The sequence below is a fragment of the Synchiropus splendidus genome, chromosome 4 (genome assembly GCF_027744825.2).
Source record: "Synchiropus splendidus isolate RoL2022-P1 chromosome 4, RoL_Sspl_1.0, whole genome shotgun sequence".
In the NCBI taxonomy this organism is placed as follows: Eukaryota; Metazoa; Chordata; class Actinopteri; order Syngnathiformes; family Callionymidae; genus Synchiropus; species Synchiropus splendidus.
Genome location: NC_071337.1, coordinates 23,084,612 through 23,110,613, shown reverse-complemented (window position 1 = coordinate 23,110,613; position 26,002 = coordinate 23,084,612). Strand labels below are relative to the sequence as shown.

Genomic DNA, 26,002 nt, shown 5'->3' with positions numbered 1-26,002 from the left:
TGCTTTGCGGAGATCATCACCAAGATGGCTGACGTTATGGAGGAATATGAGAAAGAAGCTGGCTGCGTCCCTATCCTCCATCCTGAGGTACGCCGTTGCATTAAATCTTTTCAATTCAACAACACGCTTGTTATTCTTGGGGGCAATCATTTTGTGGTCGTTTGAGCGGGTTAGGTCACGTTATTGTGAGATGTAGTCACCCCCTGCAAACAGCGGTGGACGGGGGGAGGTAGGGAGCTAGGGATGCTAAAATGCTAACGCTAGCCCCCCGCCTCCTTTTGCATTGAAGGCAAACGCGGTGCAGATGTTGACATTTGTTCCTATTGTTATGCTGGAAGTTGTTGTATTAGAATATCCACACAGCACAATGCAAGTATTATTATGTCAGTGGGCGTGTTGCAGATATATAACGGTTTGGGAATACGACGACGTTAGCGATGTAGCTATACTGTAGCAGTTGTCGCTGTAGCTTCGGCGATGTCAATAGATGTCAGGTACCAGAGGATTGATGACGCCCCCAAATGTGCGGAGTATTTCAAAAAACGACGTCTCCTTCATTTCACTTTTTATGTAATACTCACTATGTAGCGATCCCGGTACGTTAACTCATTGACGCTCACTCATGCATGTCGGTGTCTGTTGTTTTCCTAAAGGAAAGCCAGGTGAAAGCATGCAGTTTACTGTACGCAGCAGCGGAAGATCCAGCATCAGTTATTACTTGTATCATGTTAAGGACGAAGCAATTTAGCGTACTTATTATTTTCTTCCCATAAGGTTTCATTATTCTAGGTTTAAGTTAAGTGCATATCACCATTGCGTAAATACTGCATCACCATCAAAAACATTTTGTCGACTTCATGAATTGCCACAGTATTCTTGTATGTGAGTGGTCACACTAATCATGTTCAGTGATTTCATGCTTCATAGACACCAAAACATTGTTTTGTAAGTCCATTGGTTCCAAACAGATTTACATTTTATTCAGTTTCTCACTCAGATTGTTAAATATTATAATTTGTGATAGCGACAGACTGTGGCAGAGGAGATACATTTGCTCTCGTGGTTTGTCATGGCGAAAACTGGTTAATGTCACCAAATTGCCAGAATCAGCATCTCAGTTTAGCTTTGTGTTCATGCCCATAGAAGCAACAATGTGCTGCTCCTGAACACGGAGTATCATCCATCCAGATTCGAGTGAAGAGCCAATAATTGCCTACGTTTTGTGTCAGCTCTACAGTGAATTTATACTCATTTATACTCAAATTAAAAAAGGGCTGTGCTGGTCAGATTAATCTTCTTTGTATATTAAGTACGTGGATGATACATGTAAAGATGGTGTTGAGTGAAACAGTAGGCCTGTCACAATTGTCAATAAGTCAATTAATCGAACGCTAATAAAAAATGAACTTGATCATTTTGCTGGCTGTAGTTAATAGCCATGTCCACGTTCGCTTGTTTGACATTTACATCTCCCGTCTCCTACTGTTGCTGCAGCCTATCTTCTCCCGCTGACCGAAGGATTCACTCCGTATCAGTCTAAGACGGTCTCTGGGAGCATTTGTGTTATTATTGATACGTTATCATTAAAATATTGTTGACAATAATACTGATTAATGATTTGTGGGACAGTGAATTGATCAGCAAATGTTGTTATTGTGACAGGCCTATGAAACAGCAGGTATAAGGAACTTCAAGATGATGGAATATGGAATGATTTTTGTTCTGAATGACAGCATGTTATCAAATCTATCCTGTTGATGAAATTGCCATTTTTCGTCTTTTTTGTGTCCTCAGTCTGAATGAAAACTAGTCATGCCTTCCTCATTGTGTTGAAGTGATTCACTTAGCAATATTTACAAAAATATATAAAAAATGCCTACTTGTAGAATATTGATGTGTAAAACATAGTTTCATGTCATTTAAGGAACGATAGTCCCTGCTACCGCAACACATCACCAACCAACTGAATATTTTCTATCAACTGCTCAATGTCAGTCTAAGTGCATTGAGAAATAGTGGCAGTAAACATTCCTGTCTTGATTAAACTTGAATGTTGGCTATTGTCCTGGCTGACCTGACGTATTAACAACTGCTGTGTAAACCATAATAGAGGCGCAGATGGAAATTACATTTAGGAGACACTTGACTGCTGACAATACAGAAGAAACTGCTAATTGGAATTACAATTAGGAAGGTAAAAGTGTACACTTTATCCACATCTTTTAAATGCAAGAGAACTCTTGACACTTCATAAAATATTTTATTTGGTTTTGCTTTCAACAGTTTCCCCACAATATCCCCTGATTAGCCCCTCAACGTCAGACACAAATCACTGTCTTGTTTGTAAAATGTGTCTGCCTCAGACTGCTGTCTTCATGAATTTAGTTTATTCTCTTCTATGTCAAGCTTGGCTCAAAGTTTTTAACGTGGGTGCTTTGTAGTATCTGGGTGACTTTGTGCTGACTAGAAGCACGAACAGCCAAAGACACCTGAAGCAGTTGTTGTATTTTTCCCTTGATGTGGTTGAGATCATGTTGGTGAAAACAGGAGATACACAATTAGATAAAATGCAATGCATTTTATAGTAGGGATGGGTGATATGGACAAAAAATATGATAAATGTAATTTCAGTGATAACAATAATTATCAAGATAACTACATTTTCATTCCATTCCATGTGTTATACACACTACAGTCTCTCTTAAAGATGTTTTATGATGAAACTTGTAAGTGGACTTTGTCTCCGACATCATCATTTGTTTATCTTTAATTATAATAGTTAAGTAATTGTAGAGATGAGAAATTCAATGTTTCACATCTCTTGTAGAACCTGGCTGTATATATTTTTCTTAAACTGTGGACCTATCTGAACACATTTCCTAGATGCTATTGAAGAAATACTAGAAAAAATGTCAATAAATGATCATTTAGTCATATGCTACTCTCAAAATAATGATGAAAACTGTCAGTGTGATGCCGGGTTGTAGCATTAGAGCTGCCAGAGAGACTGTGTGCGATCAGTGAATCCCAATCGGGGACGCGGAAGAGGACGCTGCCTCCAATACCGGAGCGGATGTCTGTCGAATATCCAACTATTTTCACCGAGGCACCAGCACAGAGGGAGGCCTACATTTGCTGATATCAGCCAAGACAGACAACCACGTCAGAAACCCTGTCAGGACCATTCCATTAAATGAAACAAACACCGATCCAGAGACTCAAGAGTCGACCAGTGTCATCATCAAAAGTTTAAACTATAACTGTGAACTATAAATGTGAACCAAAGTCCACCAAACTTTCGACAACTGTCACACGCCTGGGTTGGCTGTCAAACGCCATGGAGCTGAAGAGCACAACGCATCGTCGCGGTCCCGTCATGTTCATGTATGCAGGTCAAATGCGCCGTATGTTTATCAAATTTATCGTGATATTCAGAATTCTCATTGTGGAAATTGTTTTTGCCAGTATATCGTGTACGATAAGTTATCGCCCATCTCTATTTAATAGCAAATAATTATATTAGATTTTCTGTATCAATGGTCATATCCTGTTTTTTCTCTGAGAGTAAATCGATATGAATTAGGATTTTCTGATGTTCATCAAGATACAATTCCGTAGTTCTGTTTTTGATTTCTATAGGTTTTTGAATGGTATGCGATTGACTAATTATACGTTAGTAGCATTTAATCTCTCTCTTTACCATTGCATTCGCAGGTATTTATATCTACATGATGTGATTTTTCTATGCTTCTTTTCTGGATAAAATGCATCTGTTCTTTTCGTCTGGTGTTGGTCCTTGTCCTTGTCACACAGTAATTATATCAAGGTGATCTTTCATGGCTAATTGAAGTGAAGAGTAGCCCAGGGGCTGTACTGAGTCTGGAAAATTGAGTTTGCTCATTTACGACGGATCGCGCCATTAAAGGTCTTGCTGTCACTGATGTTCCTCAGTGCATCTTCATTTGTTAACCTACCATTTGACAAAGGGATTTGTGATTGTGATTTGCCATTATAAGTGTATCTTGTCCGCTATTGCCTCTGCAAATATATTCCTGGTGCCACCTTTCCACAAATAATGGACTGTGTATGGCCTTCAGCTCAAGATCTCCAGCAACTGTGGTCAGAGACTCTAGTGATTGTTGGTTTCACATATGAACTCGATGCTCCGTCTGTGGTTTGGCCATATGTTCCTCCTTAGTAAAGCCTTCTGTCTGTTTGGACAAAACAAAATAGTCAATCTATCTCAATGTATGACTGAATGCAGAAGCTTATGTCTAGTACTGTTACCAACAGATATGAAAAATAGCATCCAGTAGTAAGAGCTCACGTCTTAATAATCACTGCAGTGATAAATTCCATCGACAGGCGAGAGTGGAGTGAAACAGACTCTAGTGCCAAGGTGACCGAGGTCAGAGGCTTGTTGATGCTGACAATTTAACATCTGGTGTGTATTGAAGAACAGCTCCTCTTTCATGGATATCCATGCATTTTGGAGTAAAGTTGTGTTTTGGTTCAAACAAGAGTGTCAATCAAATGCTTGCTGAAAGTTCGTCTTTGTTGTATTTTGAAAGTGAATCCCTTGTCGACATTGATGTTGGCTCAAGATGATGGCTTCAGGCTGTTGTGCTGTACAGGATAAGGTCAACGATCACCATGAAACTGACACACAGACGATGTTTGACATGATGGTGTGGAGAATCGTGTGCTTAATTTGCACTCGTGTATCTATTTGTATGCTTTGTCATTAAAATATCTGAGTCAATTATGACCACAGATACCTTACATTACAGGTATTGATGCACTGTATGCATGTACTGTAACTATAATAATCGATGTGACTCAATTAAGTACCTGCTCACTTCAGAAAATAATCACCAATATATGCAATGGGACACGGATATCCTCAGAGATTGAATCAAATCTCGTTTTGATCTCCCTTCTCCACATGGTCTTTGACTAGAATAGCTGATTCTGTCCTTGAATTAAGGCCTGTGGTTAACTCCAACTCCCCAACAAAACTCCACTTCCTTAAAAGATGTCAGCTAATCTCACTTCCACCTGACCAGTGTGCACTGTAAATCTTTGTTGCATATAAGAGGAGGCAAAATATGTCGTTGAGTGAAGATGGACCACAATTCTTAAAAAAACGTTTTGCCTCTTATGGCTGATTTTTTTTTTTTTTTTTTACTGTTCTCTTGTGTAACTATTCATTGCATCTGGATGGTCTGCTGTCATTTTGCTGCCTAATTGAATACAAGAAGTGGCCACATCTGTGTGCCAGATCAGATAACCCGCTGCATGACATAATTTGCGCTCGCACCAATGGGCCATCTTGTATCCAACTCTCCGGGGCATCCTGCATGCTACACATTAGGGCTGGGACAATATGCATTTGGCCGGATTCTATATTTTCTTTATACTGTGGTGCCAATTTGATTATATCGTGATTCTGGTTCATATTGCGATTCTTTGTCAGATTCAATTTATATCGTGGTTGTGCTATATTAATCATGAGGATTAAAAAATATCAAAAAAGCATTGATTTGAAGAGTCTATAACAGGGGAAAAAAGGTTTGCAAAGTTTGAAATACTGTACACATCATGTGCAATAATGTTGACATGCATCAGATGAGAGCTAGTTTTTGGTGCACTTTATTACTACATAGTTCTTAGTAATAGTAGGATTGATTTTTTTTATTTTTATTTTTGTTTTGAATCAATGATGTACACCAAAAGAAACACATTGTGCCTCTGCATCCTGCAGGTATTCTAGTTGTAAGTAAACTGCATTTATCAAGAAGTTGGTTCTATCTTCCCACTTCTGAGGTAACTAGAAGGCAATAGTATGTCTGCAAATAAGTTAATGGCCAATAACACAATGGAGAGCGTCATCCCAGTGTTGCAGATCAAGAGTAATTCATTTAAGTTGATGAGACTTTATCAGCTACTGACACTGTGTCCTGGCATGTTTGACACCTGAAACTCTTCTTCACCTGACAGCCATTAGAGAAATGTGTGACTAGGCGTGTTGCAGCTTCTCATGCGATAGACTGCACACGCCCCAAAAATACAACCAAACCCACCATCTGTCACTGCATCAGTTGTAATTGTGAATCAACACACCAAGTTTGAATGCTAGGCCTAATATTTATCGTTTGTGCAAGGGCACGTATCCGCAAATAGACCCAGACACAAATCTTCTCTTACTTTCACCTGTTGTCTTTTGTATGGAACTAGTATTCTAAAATGAACCATGGAAGCCTCAGACATCCCTCATCGCATGAGCAGTAAACTTAAAACCTTAAACCTTAAAAAGTTAATTAAGCAGTCAGACATTTTATCTGTGATGCTTCATGATCAATTCGATTGTTTGTTAAATCACGTGGTTTAGGCAGTCTCATGCAGCTATATACATGTTCTGTTCTCCAGGAAATCAAACCCCAGAGTCACTACAACCATGGCTACAGCGAGACGGCCAGCCGCAAGAACCATGTGGACGACTACAGCACTTGGGACATCGTCAAAGCCACTCAGTAAGTGGATAGGACTGTGTTGTGTCGACACTTTTGTGTGCTGAGGCCCTCCATCTGACTGTAGGTAGTAGTTTAGTCTTTTGACTGTAGATTTTTTTCAACCGTCCCCTCTTTTTCCACAGGTATGGCATCTTTGAGCGCTGCAGGGAGCTGGTGGAGGCTGGCTTTGATGTCCGACAGCCAGACAAAGAAAACGTGACCCTCCTTCACTGGGCAGCCATCAACAACAGGATAGATCTGGTCAAGTAGGTGTCTGACTGTTGTCTTGGCTGCAGAAGCAGTAGAAGCTTAAAAGGTTCCGGAGGCTTTAATTGGATGATTAGGAGTCTGAAAGTCGAACTCCTGAGCTATCTGCTGGTCCACGTTCACTTGCCAAATAAGGGAGGGCATTAATTCATTAATGTGGTTACTAGCTGGGTATATTCAATACATTTCTGGACTATAACTGTTTTATCTCTCACGGGCTGAACGCCATTGCTTAAACAATGGTGCTTCTATTATGTGGATTTTTACAGGACTTCTTGCTGTCAAGACATTAATCCTTGTCACATCAAACCAATAAACGTAAGCGCTCACTATGCTGTTTGACCCCGTGTATTCCCGACCGGCATTTTCCACCCGCTGCGGCAAGACGAGTCATGGAAGTGGATCAAAGCTGGTTGCAAAGACGCAATATGGAGTATTTATATCACTTAAGCTCACCGTCCACTGAGTGACACCGCGTCATGCACAATGGAATGAACAGCAAGTAGATGAGCCGTTATTTGAAGTGAAGTATTGGAGCTAGCTCACATTTAAGAGCTGATTTCTCTTGAACTTCCAAAATGTGCGTATACACTTGAGCCACAGTAGAGGGAGAAATGAGAGTGAGGAGCATCGTTGCAGTGCAGTTTTCAGTGACTACACACTAGTCATTTGAAGAAATGGAATAACTTGTCAGTGAAAGAAACATATTCCTTGTTCATTTTGGCTTGATTCGCATTGGCTTACTGTCACATGAGCAGCGGTCACAGAATACAGTGGCCTCAAATACACAACATTTTGTCTAACCATTGACAGATTAATCAGACTGATCAATCAGTTTGATTGATCAACTCCTACAATTTTTGTTGGAGTTGCTTAATTTTTCACTTGCAAATAATGCCAAGATAAATAACTCAAATCTGTGTTCTAAGCTTCAGGAGACTTTTTTTTTTTAAATAGCCGTGGTGGAGTTCTCAGCTTTAGCTGCATGTTGACGTCTTTCTTCTTCAGTTTGCATCTTTAATATAAGAAAACCTGTTGTATAAATATTTTTGACAACCTTAACTAAATGGCAAGTATTATTTTATTCTTTTTCCAGATACTACATATCAAAAGGAGCCATTGTGGACCAGCTTGGAGGTGACCTCAATTCCACACCTCTGCATTGGGCAACCAGGTAACCTTGTTAATAGATTTCTTTGTAAGCTTGGAGCATTTTCATTCACTCCATCCAAGTTCTGCATTATCCAGAAATCTTATGCCTTTTCACTGCTGTGTTCAGTTCTTTCCTCATTACAACTACTACAGTCACTGATCTTCCTAATCTCACTGTGGTCTGTAAAATGATCTGTCCTCCTCCTTTGATAAGCAGTTGACATGATGAGGCTTCATTCTATTGAATTATTGATGGATGTGAACAAGCACCGCCCCTGACACAGTCACACAGGAGTCCTGTATTCCTCCAACTGTAATTCACATTTAGCTTTCTCATAAGTTTAATTCACTGACTATGTTACACTGAGCAGTAAAGTAGTAGTATAAGGTGATCTCCTCCTTTAAGAACTGGATTCTTAAATCTGATGAGGAAATGAAAATGAAATGAAATGAAAATGTTCCAACTTCTTACAGGTTTGTTTTTTGTGATTAAAATAAGAGTTCAACTACTGTTATTTAGACTTAAGCAGTTACTCTGTTTAAAATCCAATTTAAAAGGGAATCAGACAAGATAACTGACAATGAAAATGGCTTTGTTTGTTGTCACCCTAGACAAGGTCATCTATCTATGGTGGTGCAGCTCATGAAATACGGTGCTGATCCTTCTTTGATTGACGGGGAGGGCTGCAGCTGTGTCCACTTGGCGGCCCAGTTCGGCCACACCTCCATTGTGGCATATCTTATCGCAAAAGGGCAGGTAAAGAATTCCACTAACACTCACTTCTGTGGAGGCATATTGGCATTTTTAGTGCGACATGGTTCATATGTAGACACCAGGGGGAGACATTTCACTGCTTTTTCATTTGTGTCCCCTCAATGTTGAACAAGCTCTCCTCTCTGACAGGACGTGGACATGATGGATCAGAATGGCATGACTCCCCTGATGTGGGCAGCTTACAGGACACACAGGTGTGTGTTGGTGTTATGTTGACTTGTTCTGATTTTGCTGACTTGATGAGGCATTTTTATGACAAGCTTAAACATTGACACAGACGTTGTGTAGCTGGCGGAAATTTTTGCTCACACAAACAGTTTTCTGAATTAGCCCTCATTCATCAAGTGCTGTCATGGAGAACTGATTCATGCATGTGCAGTATCTTCCCGCTTCTCAATTCAGTAGTATTGATGGCACCTGTGATCCAATATTTGTTCAAATGATTGTGCTGCAACATTTGGAAGTGATTAAATTTGTTTTCATTTATGTGACAGCGTGGATCCAACGCGACTCCTACTGACGTTCAATGTGTCGGTTAACCTTGGTGACAAATATCACAAGAACACGGCGCTGCACTGGGCCGTGCTGGCCGGCAACACAACAGTCATCAGCCTGCTGTTGGATGCCAACGCTAATGTTGATGCTCAGAACATTAAGGTGATGTGTTCACTGCTGCCAAGTGTCTTCAGAGCCATCTCAGTGTCGCTCATAATTGCGCAATTGCACATTTTCATTCCAGTTTAAAGCCACGACTACATTTGTTTATTTTATGAGTTTGGCACACCATATGCAGTCAACGTAAGATGATCAAAAGAAATTTGTCTTCAATGAGTAAATCTCCCTGTTTGCCCAGTGACTCAAAAGTAAATGATCAGTCATATTCTCCTTAATCTCCCTTAAACCTCATGCGCGCTATTAAAATGACGTTGAGTAGAAAATATGTGGAGTTTGACACCTAAGATGACTGAAGATGTTTGCTTTGCACGCTGTGCTGTAAAACCGTGTTATACAGCTGACAGTTTGTGGCATGGAAACTTCCTTTTGCAGGGTGAAACACCGCTGGACTTGGCCAAGCAGAGAAAGAACGTTTGGATGATCAATCACTTACAGGAGGCTCGGCAAGCAAAAGGTTACGACAGCCCATCATACCTGAAAAGACTGAAGATGGACAAGGTACGTACGCACTCGCGCGCAAACAGTCATTTCTTCCACAGGAGACCAGCAACACTGCCTTTTGTCTCTGAGCAAACAGGCACTTAGCTCCGCATGTCCAGGCACAGTCTCCTTAACTGCAAGTCTGGGCTTATTTTAAGAACGGTCCCTGGAGTGCGTGACTTAACCAACAACAACAATAGATGAAAAGTAGAGGTTCTGAATGTAGTATAGTAGTACTATATGTTACGTCAACATCACTGCGCCGTTTACTTCTCCTGCAGGATTTTCGGCAGAAGGTGATGTTAGGAACACCATTCTTGGTGATCTGGCTTGTGGGCTTTATCGCAGACCTGGACATCGACTCCTGGCTCATCAAGGGTCTCATGTACGCCGGAGTCTGGGTGACGGTGCAGTTCCTCTCCAAGTACGTCAGCACTGTGCCTCATCAACATGCTTCCATTAATCACTCCATCGAGAAATCTCAACTCTGAACACCCAAGAATGGATTTTCCAAGCACTGAAAAGCTCAGTCTTTTTTTTTGTCGACTAATCCGGTAGCAATCTCTTACATCCCCTGTAGGGAATTAACAAACACAGATTGAACCTCTTGCCTAAACCTTATTAGTTCTGCCATCTGGTCCTGCTGTGCTGGTTTGCTGCCCCTTTCACTATTAACTGTGTAGTCCTGAGTCAGCATTTCTGTTAATATTTTTAAGAGAAGAAGCAAGAGTGCAGTTGAACAATCTTTATTTTCACTCTTCCAGTACATTTGCGATTTTCAGGTCAGTCATTGCTGAATGCCAAATCCCCTATTACAGGGGGAAAAATGAAAAAAGGGTCAATCAAAGATAATATACTGTATTTGATCATATATATTCTTATTGTCACCACAACATTCACCTCACATTATTGGACATTACTTCCTGTCTTGACCACTTAAAGCAGCTCTGTAGAGAGACTCTGATGCATTTGTAGCAGACATTATTCCTTGACTTACAGCACTAAAGCATCTGCTGAGCCAAGATCATGGATTGAAAACAATGAAAGTACATTCAGTCTGTCAACACACATTTCTGAGATCTATCTGGATCACCTGCATTTCATGTACTTGATCCATGTTGTATTATAAGTATAGTTCTTATTTCAGTGTTTGAATAAAGCAGCGTGCATGGATACAGAGCAGTAGTTACCCAAATGTAATGTAAGTTTTTTGAATATGTGCCAAACCACACATGGGCTTCACTATGAAGATAAAACGCACAGCATGGAGTAAATTACTTGCTGCGTCTCTCTGCACGCTGGTTGTCTACAGTTCTCATATGGTGTTTGGCAATCTTTGTGTCAAACGGAGGCTGAAGCAAATCCTCATTGGTGCTAGCCTAGCTGTGGTTCTACTTTCTTCATTTACCAATTGCATTCGCTGCTCACACGGAGCTTTTGGGTGGTCTGATCATTAAGGACAAAGTATAAACACAACAAAGATTTCTCAAGCCTGTTAAAGCTATTCAAGCTCTGCTTTTGAGTTATGTTGCACACAAAGGTACAAACGGGTAGACAAACTCCTGCTATCAATGATTAGAAGTTTCACCACCACACTAGAAGGTTCAACATGTTGTTGCCTTTCACGAGCATAATGAAAAGAAAACAGAGAAAGTAACCTTCCTCTTCCTCTCATCCTTTAGGGCTTTCTTCGACCACTCCATGCACAGTGCTCTCCCTCTGGGTATCTACCTGGCTACCAAGTTCTGGATGTACACCACATGGTTCTACTGGTTCTGGAATGATATCCTTTTCTCACCACCTTGATATTCCATGTCAGGTTGGGACCAATGAAGTAATTTCAGAAAAAAAATCATTTTGACATGATAGCAAGATGCTTCGTGACTCGATTTCAGCCGTGGAAAAAGAGCATCATGCGAACTTCAGTTTGCCAAGAATGGCTGGAGGTTGCACTGTGATGGAGGTCTGAGTAAATTGTTGACAATGAAACTCCGGCTGCCTGGTCGGTGAGCTTGTGGTGCTGACTTGTGAACAGAGAGCTCAGTGTGGCGGCAGCTGGGTCAAACCTTCCTAATGGCTCCAGCGCGGCTGCTCTCACAGTGTTGTTGTTGCTGGAAGAATTGTCTGTCTGTTCCGGAGCTGCTAATTGCTGGAGGTGTGAGGGCTCTGCTTGTTTGTGGAGGGCTGCTCATTAGGTGCTTCATCGCACCACTATTGGAAGGGATGGGGATTGCTGCTGGGCTACTTTTTCATATTCCGGTCTGTGTGGCATTTCTCTGTTCTGTGATGTTTATCATATCACTTATGTTGCGTGCATGATACTGACACCCTTTGCTGAGGTTTTGTTTATGTTTAGCCCAGTTTTCAAATGCATGTGTAACATGTTGGAATCTCGGTCTTTAACAATAAGTGATGATGTTTTGTATCACACAAGTTGATGTTGTGGTGAGATGAGATCCTTGCCCAGGTGTAGTACAAGATTAGGACGTGTTTGTGAGTGAGTGGAAGATGGTGTGTGAAAGTAAGATCATCGGCTAAACTTCTGTATTGCATGGTTGGTATCACCCCTAGAATTGGGCTTGGAAGCTAAGACATCTAGGAGTGGCTTAAAGTAAAACAGCTGCTCCCCTACATGAAAAGATGCCAGTTGGAAGCTTCCTGGATGCTGCCCTAGTGGGAGGACACACTGGAGAGATAACCTGTCGTGGTCGACCTGGGAGAATGCCTTAGTAGTTTTCCCACAAGAGCCAGAGGGTAGATGTGGATTGTATTGTGGGCCAACATAAATAGATCGTCGGGTATTCACCTTGAAAAGTCTGGAAAATAAAACTGAATTGCCGCATCAAATTCCCCCTATAAAAGTGTTATATTGTATCATAGTGAGTATTTATATAGCCATTGCTCGTGGGCTTTTGGTGTAGTGCGGGATGTGGAAAGTATTGACAGGTAAAAATCAGGTTTTAACTGGCCGTGCACTTTCTTTGCCTCGTCATTTTTAGATTTGCAACAATCACTATTCTACCAGTCATTTTCCTTAACAGTCTCTTCACATCTCCCTTTCTTCACTGTCCATGTTCCTTTTCTGTTAAACAGCGTCGCCTTGTTCTACAATTTTGGCAAATCCTGGAAGTCAGATCCAGGCATCATTAAAGCTTCCGAGGAGCAGAAGAAAAAGGTATTGGCCAGAGAATCGAATTGGAAATGTTAGTGTGTGCTCATTGGTTCGCATTGTGGGTCCACCATTGAACTTGACAATTGGCTGTCTTGTTCTGAGTTCTCAGTATTCTTAATTTAAACTCCATTGTTCAGACTGGACACAGTGGATACCGTTGAGATCAAGTTTCCTGTTGGGTTCCACCCTCCCGCTTGTCTTTTCTATCACGAAGAAAGAAATACATGCGAGTTCTGTTGAGCTGTACCTTTATTTTTATTTAACTATTTTCATTGCTGATTTGTCTTTTCTCCTCAGACAATTGTGGAGCTGGCAGAGACAGGCAGTCTGGACCTGAGCATATTTTGCAGCACATGTTTGGTAAATTCTTTAAACTGTGTGTTGAAGAGAAATGAAAACAATATGATTATATATATTATTTCTTTTTTTCCCGGCAGATACGGAAACCCATCAGGTCCAAACATTGTGCTGTGTGCAATCGCTGCATTGCCAAGTTTGACCACCACTGTCCCTGGGTGGGCAACTGTGTCGGTACGTCACACAAACTGACTGACAAAGGTGTAGTAACAGAACACAGGTGGATGATTACAAGCAACCTCATGTCTATGAAAGAGGATGATGGGAATCACAGGCAGTGATGGTCACACTGTCTGAAGCAACAACTGCTCTACATCCTGGAATTTTTGTTTGAAAGAAAGCTCTGTTTATAGCATGCAGGTGTGACTCATCCAACACGAGTTATGAAACTGTTATTCAGATGCATCTTTTAGTGAATACATTTAATGGGATGTTTGTGTCTGTTGTTTTTGTACTGTGACTGCTACTGTTTTTCATTTAGGCATGTTTGTTATTTCATCCTTCTTAAAACGCATTGCAGTAACACAATAGTTAGCTAGTGCACCCACACCTTATACTTTGAGTTTATTTACCCACAACACAATGTTTAAGCAATGACCTCTTGTGTGTGTTTTTTGTGGCAGGAAGTGGGAATCATTGTTACTTCATGGGTTACCTCTTCTTCCTGCTGGGCATGATCTGCTGGATGATGTACGGCTGCATCTCCTGTGAGTTTTCTTTCCTTCTCGCTCATCGTCAGACACTCCTCAGTCTCCTTAAATCACCATCTTCTCCTGCTCCAGACTGGAGGATCCACTGTGCCACGACTTACGCCAAGGATGGGTTCTGGCTCTACCTGACCCAGATTGCCTCCTGCTCACCATGGATGTTCTGGATGTTCCTCAACAGCGTCTTCCACTTCATGTGGGTGGCTGTGCTCATCATGTGTCAGCTCTACCAGGTCTGAGTTCCCCTCTCCTTGCTAGCCAAGTAACATCTGCTGTGAACTTGCTGACCTCTTCTGCTGCATCTCTCAGATCGCTGCTCTGGGAATCACCACTAATGAGAGAATGAACGCGCGGCGCTACAAGCACTTTAAGGTCACAGCAACATCCATCGAAAGCCCCTTCAAGTAAGTGTGGTTTAGCTTTTTTTTGTGATTATTGTTTTGTTATCATTTAATCCAGTTCACACTAAACACAATCATTACCCGTCTGAAAAACCTTCTTGTCTTTGTGAAAGATGCACTTCTCCTCGTCCCTTCCTTTAAACTTAAACTTAAGAGTTGCAAAGATTTGACAGATAATCGTTGGGTTCGAAAGGGAAGTGTTTTTTAACATAACACTTATGTTAAAACAAGTGTTATGTTTTAACATAACAAGTGTTATGTTAAAACATGGAGATGAGCTGCATCTCCATTTCTATAAAGGCATGATAATCTGACTTGCCTGGACACGTGTCTGGTCGTGTGGCGAAGGGTCATAAATAATCCTAAATCCAGAACAGCTGTGTTTTGTGTTTGCAGCACAGCATACCAGATCAAAAATAACGGTGGCAGTGAATGGTAACACACTATTCTGCAGGTGACTTGTGCACGCAACTTGCCCATTGATTGGCTTATCCATAAGCCACTCAGTGCCTGCTTGGAAACACAGGCACTGCACTGAACTACACAACAGACTGGCTGCAGCTGGCAACCCCCACTTGGAAAGCACAGCCCTGGATGGGACGGTTGCACAGTTATTGCCAAAACTACTGTATATTCACTGTTCTTCTGATGTTTAGGAAATTACTTTTTTTGCTTTACTTGTCAATATGTCAACAGCATTCAACGCTGAAAAGCGTGAAATCGTGACGTGCAAAGAAATTACAAAATGTAGTTCTAACATTCTAATTTCTCTATTTTATGCTAGCATAACCGTTTAGCCTGTTTGGTTGCGCTGGTGGAACATGCAACAGCAGGTTTGAAGTTTACGAGCGCCGTCTACCAATTTGGGTGCAAAAAGGCCATCATTTAATGGCATTCTGGAGCCCTGTCAAAAATAGCAGATGGCACTGTCTGATGATGATGTCTGTCAAATAATAACATTTCATCATCTATGCTGACTCACATTTCAAATATTTAATTTTTTGTTTATTTAAATCGACAAATACTGTCACTGAGTCCTACAAATGCATCCTCATATTGTGGTGTAGGGTGTCATTGTTGTCCTTATTTCCTCTACTGCTGAGGTGTGTAGGCTCATTCGAACTTTATCACCAAAAACAATGCTAACTGTATCTTCCTGTCTCCCCCCGCAGTCACGGCTGCATTCGGAACCTCATTGATTTCTTCGGAATCCGCTGCTGTGGTCTGCTGCGGCCCGTGACGGTGGACTGGACTACTCAATACACAATAGAATATGACCAGACGTCTGGCTCGGGCTATCAGCTGGTGTAGAGGAGGAGGAGGTGGATGGAAGGGGTGGAGGACGTTTGGAAAGAATTCATATCAGAGCGAAGCCACTCTCGCCTGTACTTTTTTTTATTTTGACTCCCTCAACGATCAAAGCGAAATAAACGTGGCAGGAGTGCCGTCGCAACATCCAGGTACACAAGTCGCCATCCTGCACCTCCACCGCCTCTCGTTTTTCTCCCCCAAATCCCCGCGAACGACGAACCGCTGTCAAGCGGACCGCAGGAAGAGAGTTGGGGCAGCCGTTTTACGCCGCGATGGATGTGCCACGCATCAGAAAAATCATTTTCGTTGTCAAGACATGTTTAAATGATTTTTACTGTTTTTCAGCCACCAATCTGTTTTCGTGTGTGGGGGAAGGGAATGTCTTTTTTTTAAAGGTCATGGTTCTTTGCACCGTGATGAGTCGGTGGAAAAGTCGGAAGATTCCAGCTCAAGTATTAAAGTGATGGGACACTGTAGACTTGACCGAAAAATATCCTTTAGACAATGTGATGCAGGTGATATTTATTTTTAAACTTATTTATCGATGTTCTAGTGGCATGATCTTAACCTCTCATGTCAGTTTTAGCTCTGTAGGTTTTAAGAGGGAGTTGAGATGGAGGAAAAAAAACGCAGACGCTGTTTACAAGAACGCTTCATTCCACGTGTTTATCTGGAACAGTCTTATGTGTCTTTTGTTTGTCTATGACATTGCACTGATTTTTATCTTTTTTTAAATTATGATCCTCTTTTTTTGCGCCAATGCTGAACAGAAAGCGACAATTTTTTTCAATATAATTTCTGAGGGCTGATCTGGTACGAGCGTCTCCCTTCATTTCATGGACTGTAAAGAATGTGCATCTGTACATAACAATCAACGTGTCTTTTTTTTTTCCCCTTTCGCCAATGTTCCTGGAAGTTTCACGATGAAGACGGGTTTTTCTTCCACCCAAGACGCAGGAAACGACTCGGCTTTTAGTGACGTCCCACTGCTGTGGATAAGCATTTCAGCCCGTAAATAAAACACTCCCCCTACCTGTGAAGACCCTCGTCTGCATGTTTGATGCTTGGGACAGCTGGGCTTTTACCCCATCGCCATGGCGACAGCCTAGCCAGCCATGTCTTTGTATATAGTGAATGTTAAGTATTTGCAAGTCCTTCTGTTCATTTTTGCCTCAAATCCAGTGTGTATCTTCTAGTGGACGTCGTCTTTTTGGGTCCCAAAATTTCCCAGTTGGACCTGTACAAGTGTGTAATATATTTGATGGTTTCCATGCTTGTGGACTCCAGAAAGGTTTTTGTTTTTCTTTTCTATGTCATATAAATATATATATATATATATAAATATATATATCGCTGGGTTTGTTATACCACTGGATGTACAAATTGTAAAGCAAAGACACTAGAGAACTAAAGTTTTTCATTTTTTAAGAGCTGAAATACGATCATGCAATAGTTGAAGGAGAAAGAGGGCGCCTCACTGTTGCATCATCAGCAGAGGATTGACGTCGGTTCATGTCCTGCTCCAGTCCACTCTGACATCCAAACGCACCTTTGTCCATTTGTCTCAGACAATGTTCACATTTCCTCTGGCCACTCAAAGCGATGGGAATAGATGTCATGGTGCACCAACAGAGGGCGATGAAGATGCCAGTTTTGGGAAAACGTGCCACAAATTTACTGGCCGGGAGTGGGGAAACTTTTCATTGGAATCTGACTCTTCTATCAAAACATGGATATAACTGCTAGTTGTCTCAACATGTCTTGAGCGAAGCTGCTTGAAATTGATCCAGACAGGACTAAAAGTTGGCAGCCAACTGAAGACCTGCAATTCAAAGGTTGCAGCTAGTGCAGGCCAGGCGAGGAAAATGCTTTGCTCGCTATTATTATTATGTGCACCAATCCCTGAATGTAAACTATTGTTGCAAGATTAGTCGTCAGATATGAGTATCCTCACTACGTTCGTAAAGTTGATTTGAAGTTGCCAAGTTGGTGCAGTCGGTGGTATTAGCGTGATGATGTCAGCCCTTTGGCGCGGACGGGCTACAGGTTTAAAAACAGGCTAACAGCACCTTTAATCCGTTGAGCGCCTCGACAGCACTTGGTTGTAGATAACATATTATCCATGTTGTCTCCAAGTTCTTCACTCGTCTTGATGTCATTTTTCAGTTACACAGTTCTTCCAGCAGCTGCTCCCCTCAACCAGATTCAAATTGAAGGAAAAGCGAAGAGAAAAGAAAGCACATGATCATTACCAGTGCCTCTGTGCCCACCTCCTGACATCACTGTATCTCCGCTTCAGATGTAAACAAACGGGCATGGTTCAGTTTTAATGGCTTTCCTAATAAAATACAGTCAAATGTGGACTGGCTTTCTATGGTTTTTATTCTCAGAAGGATTAAAAGAAAACACTGTAGCGTAAAGACGGTGTTGGTCACTGGGCGTGAACCAGGGCACCAGCCCCTTGACCGAATCCGAATCCTTTAGGCCCAAAGTTCTTGGCGTAACAAGCTGAAAGGAGAAACAGAAACAGGCTGTCATGATTTATTCACATAGACCAATAAGAATGAGACCAGTCTTAAAATAGTATTTTTCCAATCAGCTGTAAAACTGTCGACTGCTTTACTTCCCAGCAAAAGTGAATGATTTGGGGACAGTACCTTCCACAGGCCAACATCCAATACAACACAATGTTACCACCTTCCCATTATTACCCATTATCTTCACTGAGGGAAAAGATGATAAAAGTGCAGCAGATTCTGAGGGCCAAGTCGAGACCTAGAACAATGAGGTGGCTGAGGCCAAGACCCAGACCCAACTAAACACAGAACAAACTATTAGTTTTCTCCAACAAACGCTTGTCAGTTCTCCATGTATTTTGAAACAATGATGTTTCTTTTGCAGTATGAAACATATATGTGTGTATATGACTAATAGACTTATGCTTCTGGATTCAGTCTTGCTCTTGGACTCGGTCTCTGGCTCTCAAACCCTTGGTCTTGGCTCAATCTTGGGTTAGGTTTAGAGAAAGGAGAAGGTTGAGAGGTAACTGAGGGTCATGTTTGAGACCCATCCTCACAAATATTGTGGCGTATGCTGGGTTAATGCCGCTCCTAATACCAACGTGGCAGAACAAACAGTGATTCAAGGTTTCTGGGGTGTACAGTTATTCCTGTCCATGACTAAGTACCACAGAACAATAGTGGAGGGTGATGTATTGTTGGTTACAGTGGAAGGAGCCAGGTTCAGGGATTGTCCGGATTAAATGTCCAGAGTTATGGATCACAGCTGTTCCCCCAGATCCAGACTGGCACCATTAGGCTTTTGTTCTGAGCCCTGGTGCTGCATTCCTGCTCATCTGCACGATATATCCCGATGACGTGTGTGTATGTGTGTCCCGTGGGCCATTGTGCCGATGAGGTCTCGACTGTGAGGTCAAGAACTCTCAACACCGCAGCTTCATAAAGAGCCTCTTCATTCTGTGTTATGATCTCATCAGCTGACAAAAGCCCCACAGTCCGTGTCCTTGTGCTGTTTAGAGACAGTAAACAGTCACCCTTCAACTCACCTTTGCAGTAGATCTCTCCTTCCTTCTCCGTCACTGTGGTCGACTCCAGGCTCTTGCCACATTTTGCGCAGCGGAAACAGTTCTTGTGCCAAGGCTGCAGACAAACAGCAGCCATTAAATCTGTAACTCAACTACGTTCATTCCACAAAGGTCCATCAACAAATAGGATGAGAGGGGACACCCTGGACAGCCTTTCACACACAAACACACCTTCAACACAATTCAATGTTACCACTCAACACGATGGTGGGAGGAAACCAGACCACCATCAGAATCATTGTGTTTTCCGATTTGACTTCAGCTCCAGTTGCATTCCTCATATTGCAATACAAGACAACACTGACAAAGTAAAGGTGAGTGAGCACTGAAGCTGCAGCTGAAGTGCGTACATTTGAGGAACAAGGAAACCTTCTGAAACTTTATAATAGTACTTCATTTTAAGGCGTGGAAGGTCTCACCTTGCCTGCACCCATGATCTTCTCTGCGGCGTATACAGAGTCTCCGCAGCGAGCGCATTTCTCTGTTCCCCCAAACTTCTGAGCATATTTGGACGGATTTGGGTTGGTGGTGGGCTTGTGAGAAGGAGTCCTGTTGGAGATGTAACTCAAAATCATTTCGAGAAACACTGGTCATTTACTCAGGGAAATGACACATCTATTAATGAAATGGCTTCTTAACAGTCCAGAAGAGAAACACAGTCGTGTCTCATCTGAGGCGCGTCAGCCTCAGGGCTGGTTCTTGTTGGAGGAGGACTGAATGAAGCTCTTTGTGGCGGTGGACAGAGTGCAGGGGCACAAGAGGTTATATAATCAACGCTTTCACCAGCTGATTCCAGTTGGATATTAGTTGGAAAAGAGGCTCCATAAATGTGCTTCAGTAGATGGTTAATTGATAACTGAGGTTGTCATTTCCTGGGTCCACTCAAGATAATCTCAAGGGTTCTGCAGATATTAGCAAAATATGGATCCAAATGGTTCCTTTCCAAGCTCACCAGAAGGAAAGAAGCTTTTACATACTGTTCATGCTTGATGCCCAGTCGCTCTCCTCGGTCCATGTTGAGGGTTCCTGCTCCCTGGCCATAGCCGTAGCCTTTGGGCCCGTACTTCTTCCCGTAGCAGGACTTGCAGTAGATCTCCCTGCCATGAATGGCCACGGTGGTGCTGTCCAAACCCTTTCTGCAGACCACTGGACATGAGGAGAAACACTTCTGTTTGAGGCTGCTGATGCGACGTACAGGGATTGAATTGACATGAGTAGGAGACCCTCTTCTTAGGACCTGTGTTGAGTGCCTTTTCCAAATCCACAAAGTGCAAGACGATAGTTACAAAGTGGTATAAGGGTCAATGAACAGTCCCCAAATCACATAGTAATGTAAACTGGCGATCTTGGATCTGAGTGAGGACAGTTCCGTCCCTTCCCTCCAGCTTCTTTGAGTCCAATGGAAGCACAAAAATGAAACGTTCTGAGACCATTCATAACATCTCCCCAGGCTTTGCATTGGTGCAACAGCGACAGAATATCTTGTCTGTTCGTGTGGCCTCTAGAGGAGCGGACAACAACAGAACAGGCAGTGTCGGACTGGACAGGCTTCACCACCTGACTCATCCCAGTTACTCTGACTGTTCAACTAAATAGACAACACCTACGGGGCTGTAATTGATGTTTGAAACCAAGACTTCAGAGTCCTGTTGGGGCGCAGGATTCAAGGTTTGTGAGTCACTAATCTGAGGTTTCATCAGTGCTTTCTACTGATGATGTCATCCTCTCAGAGACTGTTGGAATTGTCTGCTCGGGGGAGGAAGATATCCACGAGAGTGAGAAGATTTAAGCTTCATTTACCAATGACAGTGTCTCTGCATGGTACTGAGAGGATGAGGAGGACTCTGAGCTGACATCACCAGTGGTGAGCACAGACACGACTGAAACTTGAAAGAGTTCTGGAGGCATCTCAGCAGGATTCCATGACCAATGATGCCTTCAGTGACTGGCCACAACTGGCAGTGCACTTTAGTGGCGAGCACCAGTAGGTACATGGATGCTTAGAATTTCATCTAACAAACAAGACAGGCCTGGAGTTTATTTGCACAAAACCTTTGGGCAATTTGATGCACAGACTCCTTTTATGTGGCCCTCAAGAACTTTAAAAGCATAATGCTGGCTTGGAATGAAATTCAATATTGATTTAAAGTGCCACCATGTCTTGTGTATTACTGAGACCAACAAGGATGACAGTGTTCAAGTTCAGTGAAATTACAGAAACACATGTCAACTGCTGATCTGTAAAAAATAGTTATTATTGTGATCCTTTTTTTTTTTTTGCAGGAGCAATTTATTAAACGTTTTAAACAAAGCCAGGGTTCAGAGTGCACTAGGAGGAAATAGCTGTCTGTTCTTTAGTGCCCCTTTAGCACAGCAGCTCAGCGAAACACAGACATCAAATGTTCGCGTAGAACCACAAAGTCACTGCCCTGGAATCTGTTGGCTGAGGACCACTGATTTGCAAAGTTTACAACATAAATGCAGAATAAGCAGCTTATAATATTTTGTAATAATTGCTGTGCGAATATACTGTGCACACATCTTGATCAGTCCACAACTTGAATTGCAGGAATTGCTTTCCGCACAGGTTTTTTTCGATTTTGCCTTTCCAGTATTTCAAGTCTCCAGGTGTGAATAAAAAAATAAAGTAGCAAATCAAATACCAGCTGTCTTGTAAATCCCTCTCTCTGGTACTTACTGCAGAGAAAACAGCATTTGTGAAAAGACTTCCCGTCACACTGCACTTCCTCCGCGTGGTAGACTGTCTTACTGCACGCCACACACTTGTTGCCTCCTCCCCAGTTTGGCATCGTAGCTGGACCAAAGAGAAGAGAAGACATAACACGAGACATTAAAAAAGCAGGGCAGCATAAGAAAAGGCTTTCTTATTTTTCCGATCACATTTTTTGTTCCATTTTTTTTCCCTCATGGGCCTGGTTGAGTTTGAGTCTCCTGATTCAAAGATTCAGAGATTTGCTCAAGCTCGTATTTCGAGAGTGTCAGATAGGTGCAGCGCAGAACAAGCTCCACAGTCTTGGTAAGCATTGAGGGAAGTTTGACTCCTAGTCTTTGTTTCAGGACATGTTAGTTAAAACACTACCAGGAAGGTCGGATTTAAGGACAGCAGGCTACAGGACTGTTTGGCTGGTTTGTTGTCTGATGGCAGACAGCAACACACAAACAATGGCCGTGTCATAAATAATGTCCTTCAGTGACTCACATCTGTCTGGGTCCCCGCTGTCATCCAGATGTGAGACGGGCTTAAACAGGACCCACATGGTAAATGAAAGACACCCAGCATTCAATAAATTGTAAAGAAAACCAAACAGAGTGAGACCATTAATTTTCAGGCCCAAAACCCTCCTTTCAGCAGGATTAGAGACTGTGAGACAGGCCTGGACACGAGAGGGACAGACAAGTGGCTGCAATTACTCCTCAGTGCTCCTTCATGTGGCTCCTGGCACAGACTGTGTCAAAGTGCAAGGAGAGTTGATGGGGAGGCCAACATTTCAGTCTCAATAAATCAGCAAAATAAGACTATAGTGGCAGACATTTCTTCTCATATTAAGAGAGGCCACAGCGAAGATAGTGACTGAAGTAATGGGTGTCCATAGACTCTGTCCACCATTAAACACTTATTATTGGTAGTACAATTATTTTACATTTTAAGGAAGTAATAAGTACAGTTAAATTATACTGTTATTTTCTTGCTTTCTGTATAACCTTTCATAATCATCGCTTATAATAAGCAATGAGCTGAGCATCTGATCGAAATTCTAAATCTTTAGTTTGACGTAAGTTAGCCTGCCACATATTACAGTTTTAATTTGTATAAATTTTTAAGTATTTTAATGTTGCTATTATTGTATTTTTCTGTAAATGATTTTTTAAAAGATCAAATGCATTTCTTTTTTTATGAGTATTTTTAATTTGATGTCCTCATTGTTCACTATTCTGTTCATTTCAGTTAGAATAATTTAATATAAATATAAAATAATGATAATTCTCACCGTCACAGCTTAAAATCTCAGTGAACGACCAGTCGAATAAAATGATATTGACCTTTTTTATTATGTTTTTTAATTTTTCTTTTAAATTTCATAAACGTCATCTATTCACTTAAAATTATAGAAAAAAGTATAGAAAAATAATAAACCATAGCAGCCATCGCTACCACATAATTGCAGGCCAAATTCTTAAATCTCTCAAAATATAACGGAGCAAATTCTTGGTGCCTTTGCCTTTGATGACAACCCTCCAACATGATAATATTATTGTTAAGTAACAATATCAACAGCTGTCCATCACTTAACCACGACAGTAACAAAATGTAGAAAGTAACAACGATCGACTGACCAGAAGCGTTTGAACGATACGTGTTGGAAACAATGAATAGCCGCATCTAATATCTTGTGGACTTTTTCCATAAAAAAAAGCCAACACAACGGGATCCGATAGACGATTCTGGATAAGCGAGCTGTACCTGGTTCTTCAGTTGTTGGTGGTGTTCCTCAGGTCAAAGTGTGTCCAGAGAGAGTCACTAAACAGACTGCGCTCACATTCCTCACATATTTACGTTTCTCGACAGAGGGGCGTGTCCTTCGTTGTGATGCGTTCAAATACACATGGGAATTTATTTATGAAACCTCACAAAGCCAAAATTAGAAGTATTGTTATTAAACGACAGCGCATATAACTGCTTGACAAATGTGCTTGTTCACAAAATAAGGTGGAAAATAGTGCATACGTTCCTGTTGGGCATATGAATCGATGTGGTTACAAGTCACGTGATCAAGTAAGCGCATTTTTTTCAAAGGCATGGGGTGCAGCTATTTTTCACTAGACTCTCTTTCTCTGTTCCATTTTTTGTGAAAGGAATTTCTGAGTTGATTTGAGTGAATATAATGCTAAACGCGATGAAACCCTGACCCCTGGCGGGCATTAGTGTGTTCCGGTTTTCAGGGAGAGTAAACTACAGGTAGTTGAGCCTTGTGGCTGAGCCACAGTTTCATGAGTCTTGCTGGTAGTTCAACTACATGACGTCGATTAATTCAACTGTTTGTTTGTTTTTTCACTTAAACAAGTGTTGTACTCACGACAGAATACAGAATACTCACACATTTATTTCTTCTTCTTCCAAAATCAACCAATTGAAACTGGAATGGACGGGATCCAACTCGTAGACCGTTCTGTTTGGCCATGGTCTTGGTCTCTGGATGCTGTGGTCTCGACACAGGCTTGATATGGCTGAAGATGACAACGCAAACTCAAGCCACAAATGACAGTTTTGACACAATACAACACAAAAGACCTCGGGTGAGATGATGAGGATGACTGACCGTATTCACGTTGATGGAAGCCTCCCATTAGCACGTGCCAGCTATACTCACCTCCATTGTAAGACTAGCCACGGATCTCAACTTCAAAGAAATCCTCTTGCTATCTGGATGTTGAGCTAGCGCTGCCATGAACTGCTGGACTGAGGAGTGCAGTCTTGACCAAGAACACGACGTACCAAGACTGACAACCTTGTGACAGAGGCGAAACTCAGTCAAGAAGACCAGTGGACCAAGACCAAACTGAGTAGATTCTACTTGAGTCCAAACAATCTGACAAACCACCGGCAAAATCAAACCCCTTCAATGTTTTATTGAAGAACGTTTGTCTGTTATAGACTTACAGCTGGCAGAGATGCATAACACATGATCACTATAGGTCATACTTGATTCTATTAATGTTGCGCTTTGAGCGCTCTTTTCCCCTCATCTGAGACTCAAATAAGGCTCATGCTATCTATTGTGACACAGGACCTACGTGCTTACGTGCTCACAGGAGCCTAAATGTACTTTGTTCAAACTACTGCCACGCTGAACTACATGCCGTTTTACAAGCTACACTTGCAAAGTAGCTTTGTTTAAGCGTAATTAACTTAATCATTTTAAGCTCCTCATCTCTTGTACAATCAGCCATGACTTTCATTTACACACAGCCCCCAGGATGAGAGGGACGTTAAGCTCTTTTCGACTGGGATCACACAGAGAACGTGTCCATAGAAAGGCATCCAAACATGAGACCACCTCAGCCAGCTCATCTTTGTGAAGTGACTGAGCTGCTGGCATTATCCCAGCAGTCCAGGCCAACATGGAGCCCGAGGACCACCTCACTCCAACACAACCCTGAAGAAGTCAATGAAAAATATTTACAGTTACGGTATATTCAGTTTGAACGTTTTCCAATGAGCACAAATGTACATTTTTCTTCTTTCCACAGCAACTCATCCTCCTCCACCACAACCTGTCTTGATCATCCTACTAGTCAGGCGTTCTCCTTGATGTCATCATTGACCACATCCGACATGACAGAACAGCTACGTCAGTCACCTCCACCTTGCTGGCACTCACTTCTTCACCCTGATCTCTGTCCATGACCCCAAATGCTCAATTGGTTTTCACTACCTCTGCTTTCACTCTCATTTACACGTTCATATGCTACTGTGGTTGACTCTTGTCACAGCATGTCAAGTATCTGTGAGTTTCCAACTTCGATTTCCTCTAATACAGAATAAAAAAGCTTTTTTTTTTTAGGAAAA

The 26,002-nt window shown here is 41.9% G+C and overlaps 2 protein-coding genes across 2 annotated transcripts; one reads left to right on the top strand and one right to left on the bottom strand.

Moving 5' to 3' along the window:
- zdhhc17 (zinc finger DHHC-type palmitoyltransferase 17) lies at positions 1-18,173 on the top strand. Its single transcript, XM_053862862.1, has 17 exons — positions 1-87; positions 6,430-6,533; positions 6,656-6,778; positions 7,876-7,953; positions 8,544-8,688; positions 8,836-8,900; positions 9,201-9,363; positions 9,754-9,879; positions 10,143-10,285; positions 11,544-11,646; positions 12,914-13,036; positions 13,331-13,393; positions 13,471-13,564; positions 14,014-14,097; positions 14,173-14,330; positions 14,407-14,501; positions 15,671-18,173. The coding sequence occupies exons 1-17, from the start codon at positions 25-27 to the stop codon at positions 15,807-15,809; spliced, it is 1,869 nt and encodes a 622-aa protein (XP_053718837.1). The 5' UTR covers positions 1-24; the 3' UTR covers positions 15,810-18,173.
- On the bottom strand, positions 18,155-24,012 carry csrp2 (cysteine and glycine-rich protein 2). Its single transcript, XM_053862863.1, has 6 exons — positions 23,897-24,012; positions 22,112-22,228; positions 20,391-20,559; positions 19,833-19,962; positions 19,375-19,468; positions 18,155-18,317 (listed from the first exon to the last, which is right to left on the bottom strand). The coding sequence occupies exons 2-6, from the start codon at positions 22,221-22,223 to the stop codon at positions 18,241-18,243; spliced, it is 582 nt and encodes a 193-aa protein (XP_053718838.1). The 5' UTR covers positions 22,224-22,228; positions 23,897-24,012; the 3' UTR covers positions 18,155-18,240.
- Between the last annotated feature and the right edge of the window lie 1,990 nt (positions 24,013-26,002).

What these genes read in the sequence shown, in the direction of transcription:
- zdhhc17 (XM_053862862.1), top strand. Translation starts at nt 25, where the DNA reads ATGGCTGACGTTATGGAGGAATATGAGAAAGAAGCTGGCTGCGTCCCT. An exon ending in TCCCTATCCTCCATCCTGAG is followed by an intron (nt 88 to 6,429) that starts GTACGCCGTTGC and finishes TCTGTTCTCCAG; the next exon opens with GAAATCAAACCCCAGAGTCA. An exon ending in TCTACTGGTTCTGGAATGAT is followed by an intron (nt 11,647 to 12,913) that starts ATCCTTTTCTCA and finishes GTCTCTTCACAT; the next exon opens with CTCCCTTTCTTCACTGTCCA.
- csrp2 (XM_053862863.1), bottom strand. Translation starts at nt 22,223, where the DNA reads ATGCCAAACTGGGGAGGAGGCAACAAGTGTGTGGCGTGCAGTAAGACA. An exon ending in CAAATGCTGTTTTCTCTGCA is followed by an intron (nt 20,560 to 22,111) that starts GTAAGTACCAGA and finishes CCTCATGTCCAG; the next exon opens with TGGTCTGCAGAAAGGGTTTG. An exon ending in AGGAGAGATCTACTGCAAAG is followed by an intron (nt 18,318 to 19,374) that starts GTGAGTTGAAGG and finishes TTCTCCTTTCAG; the next exon opens with CTTGTTACGCCAAGAACTTT.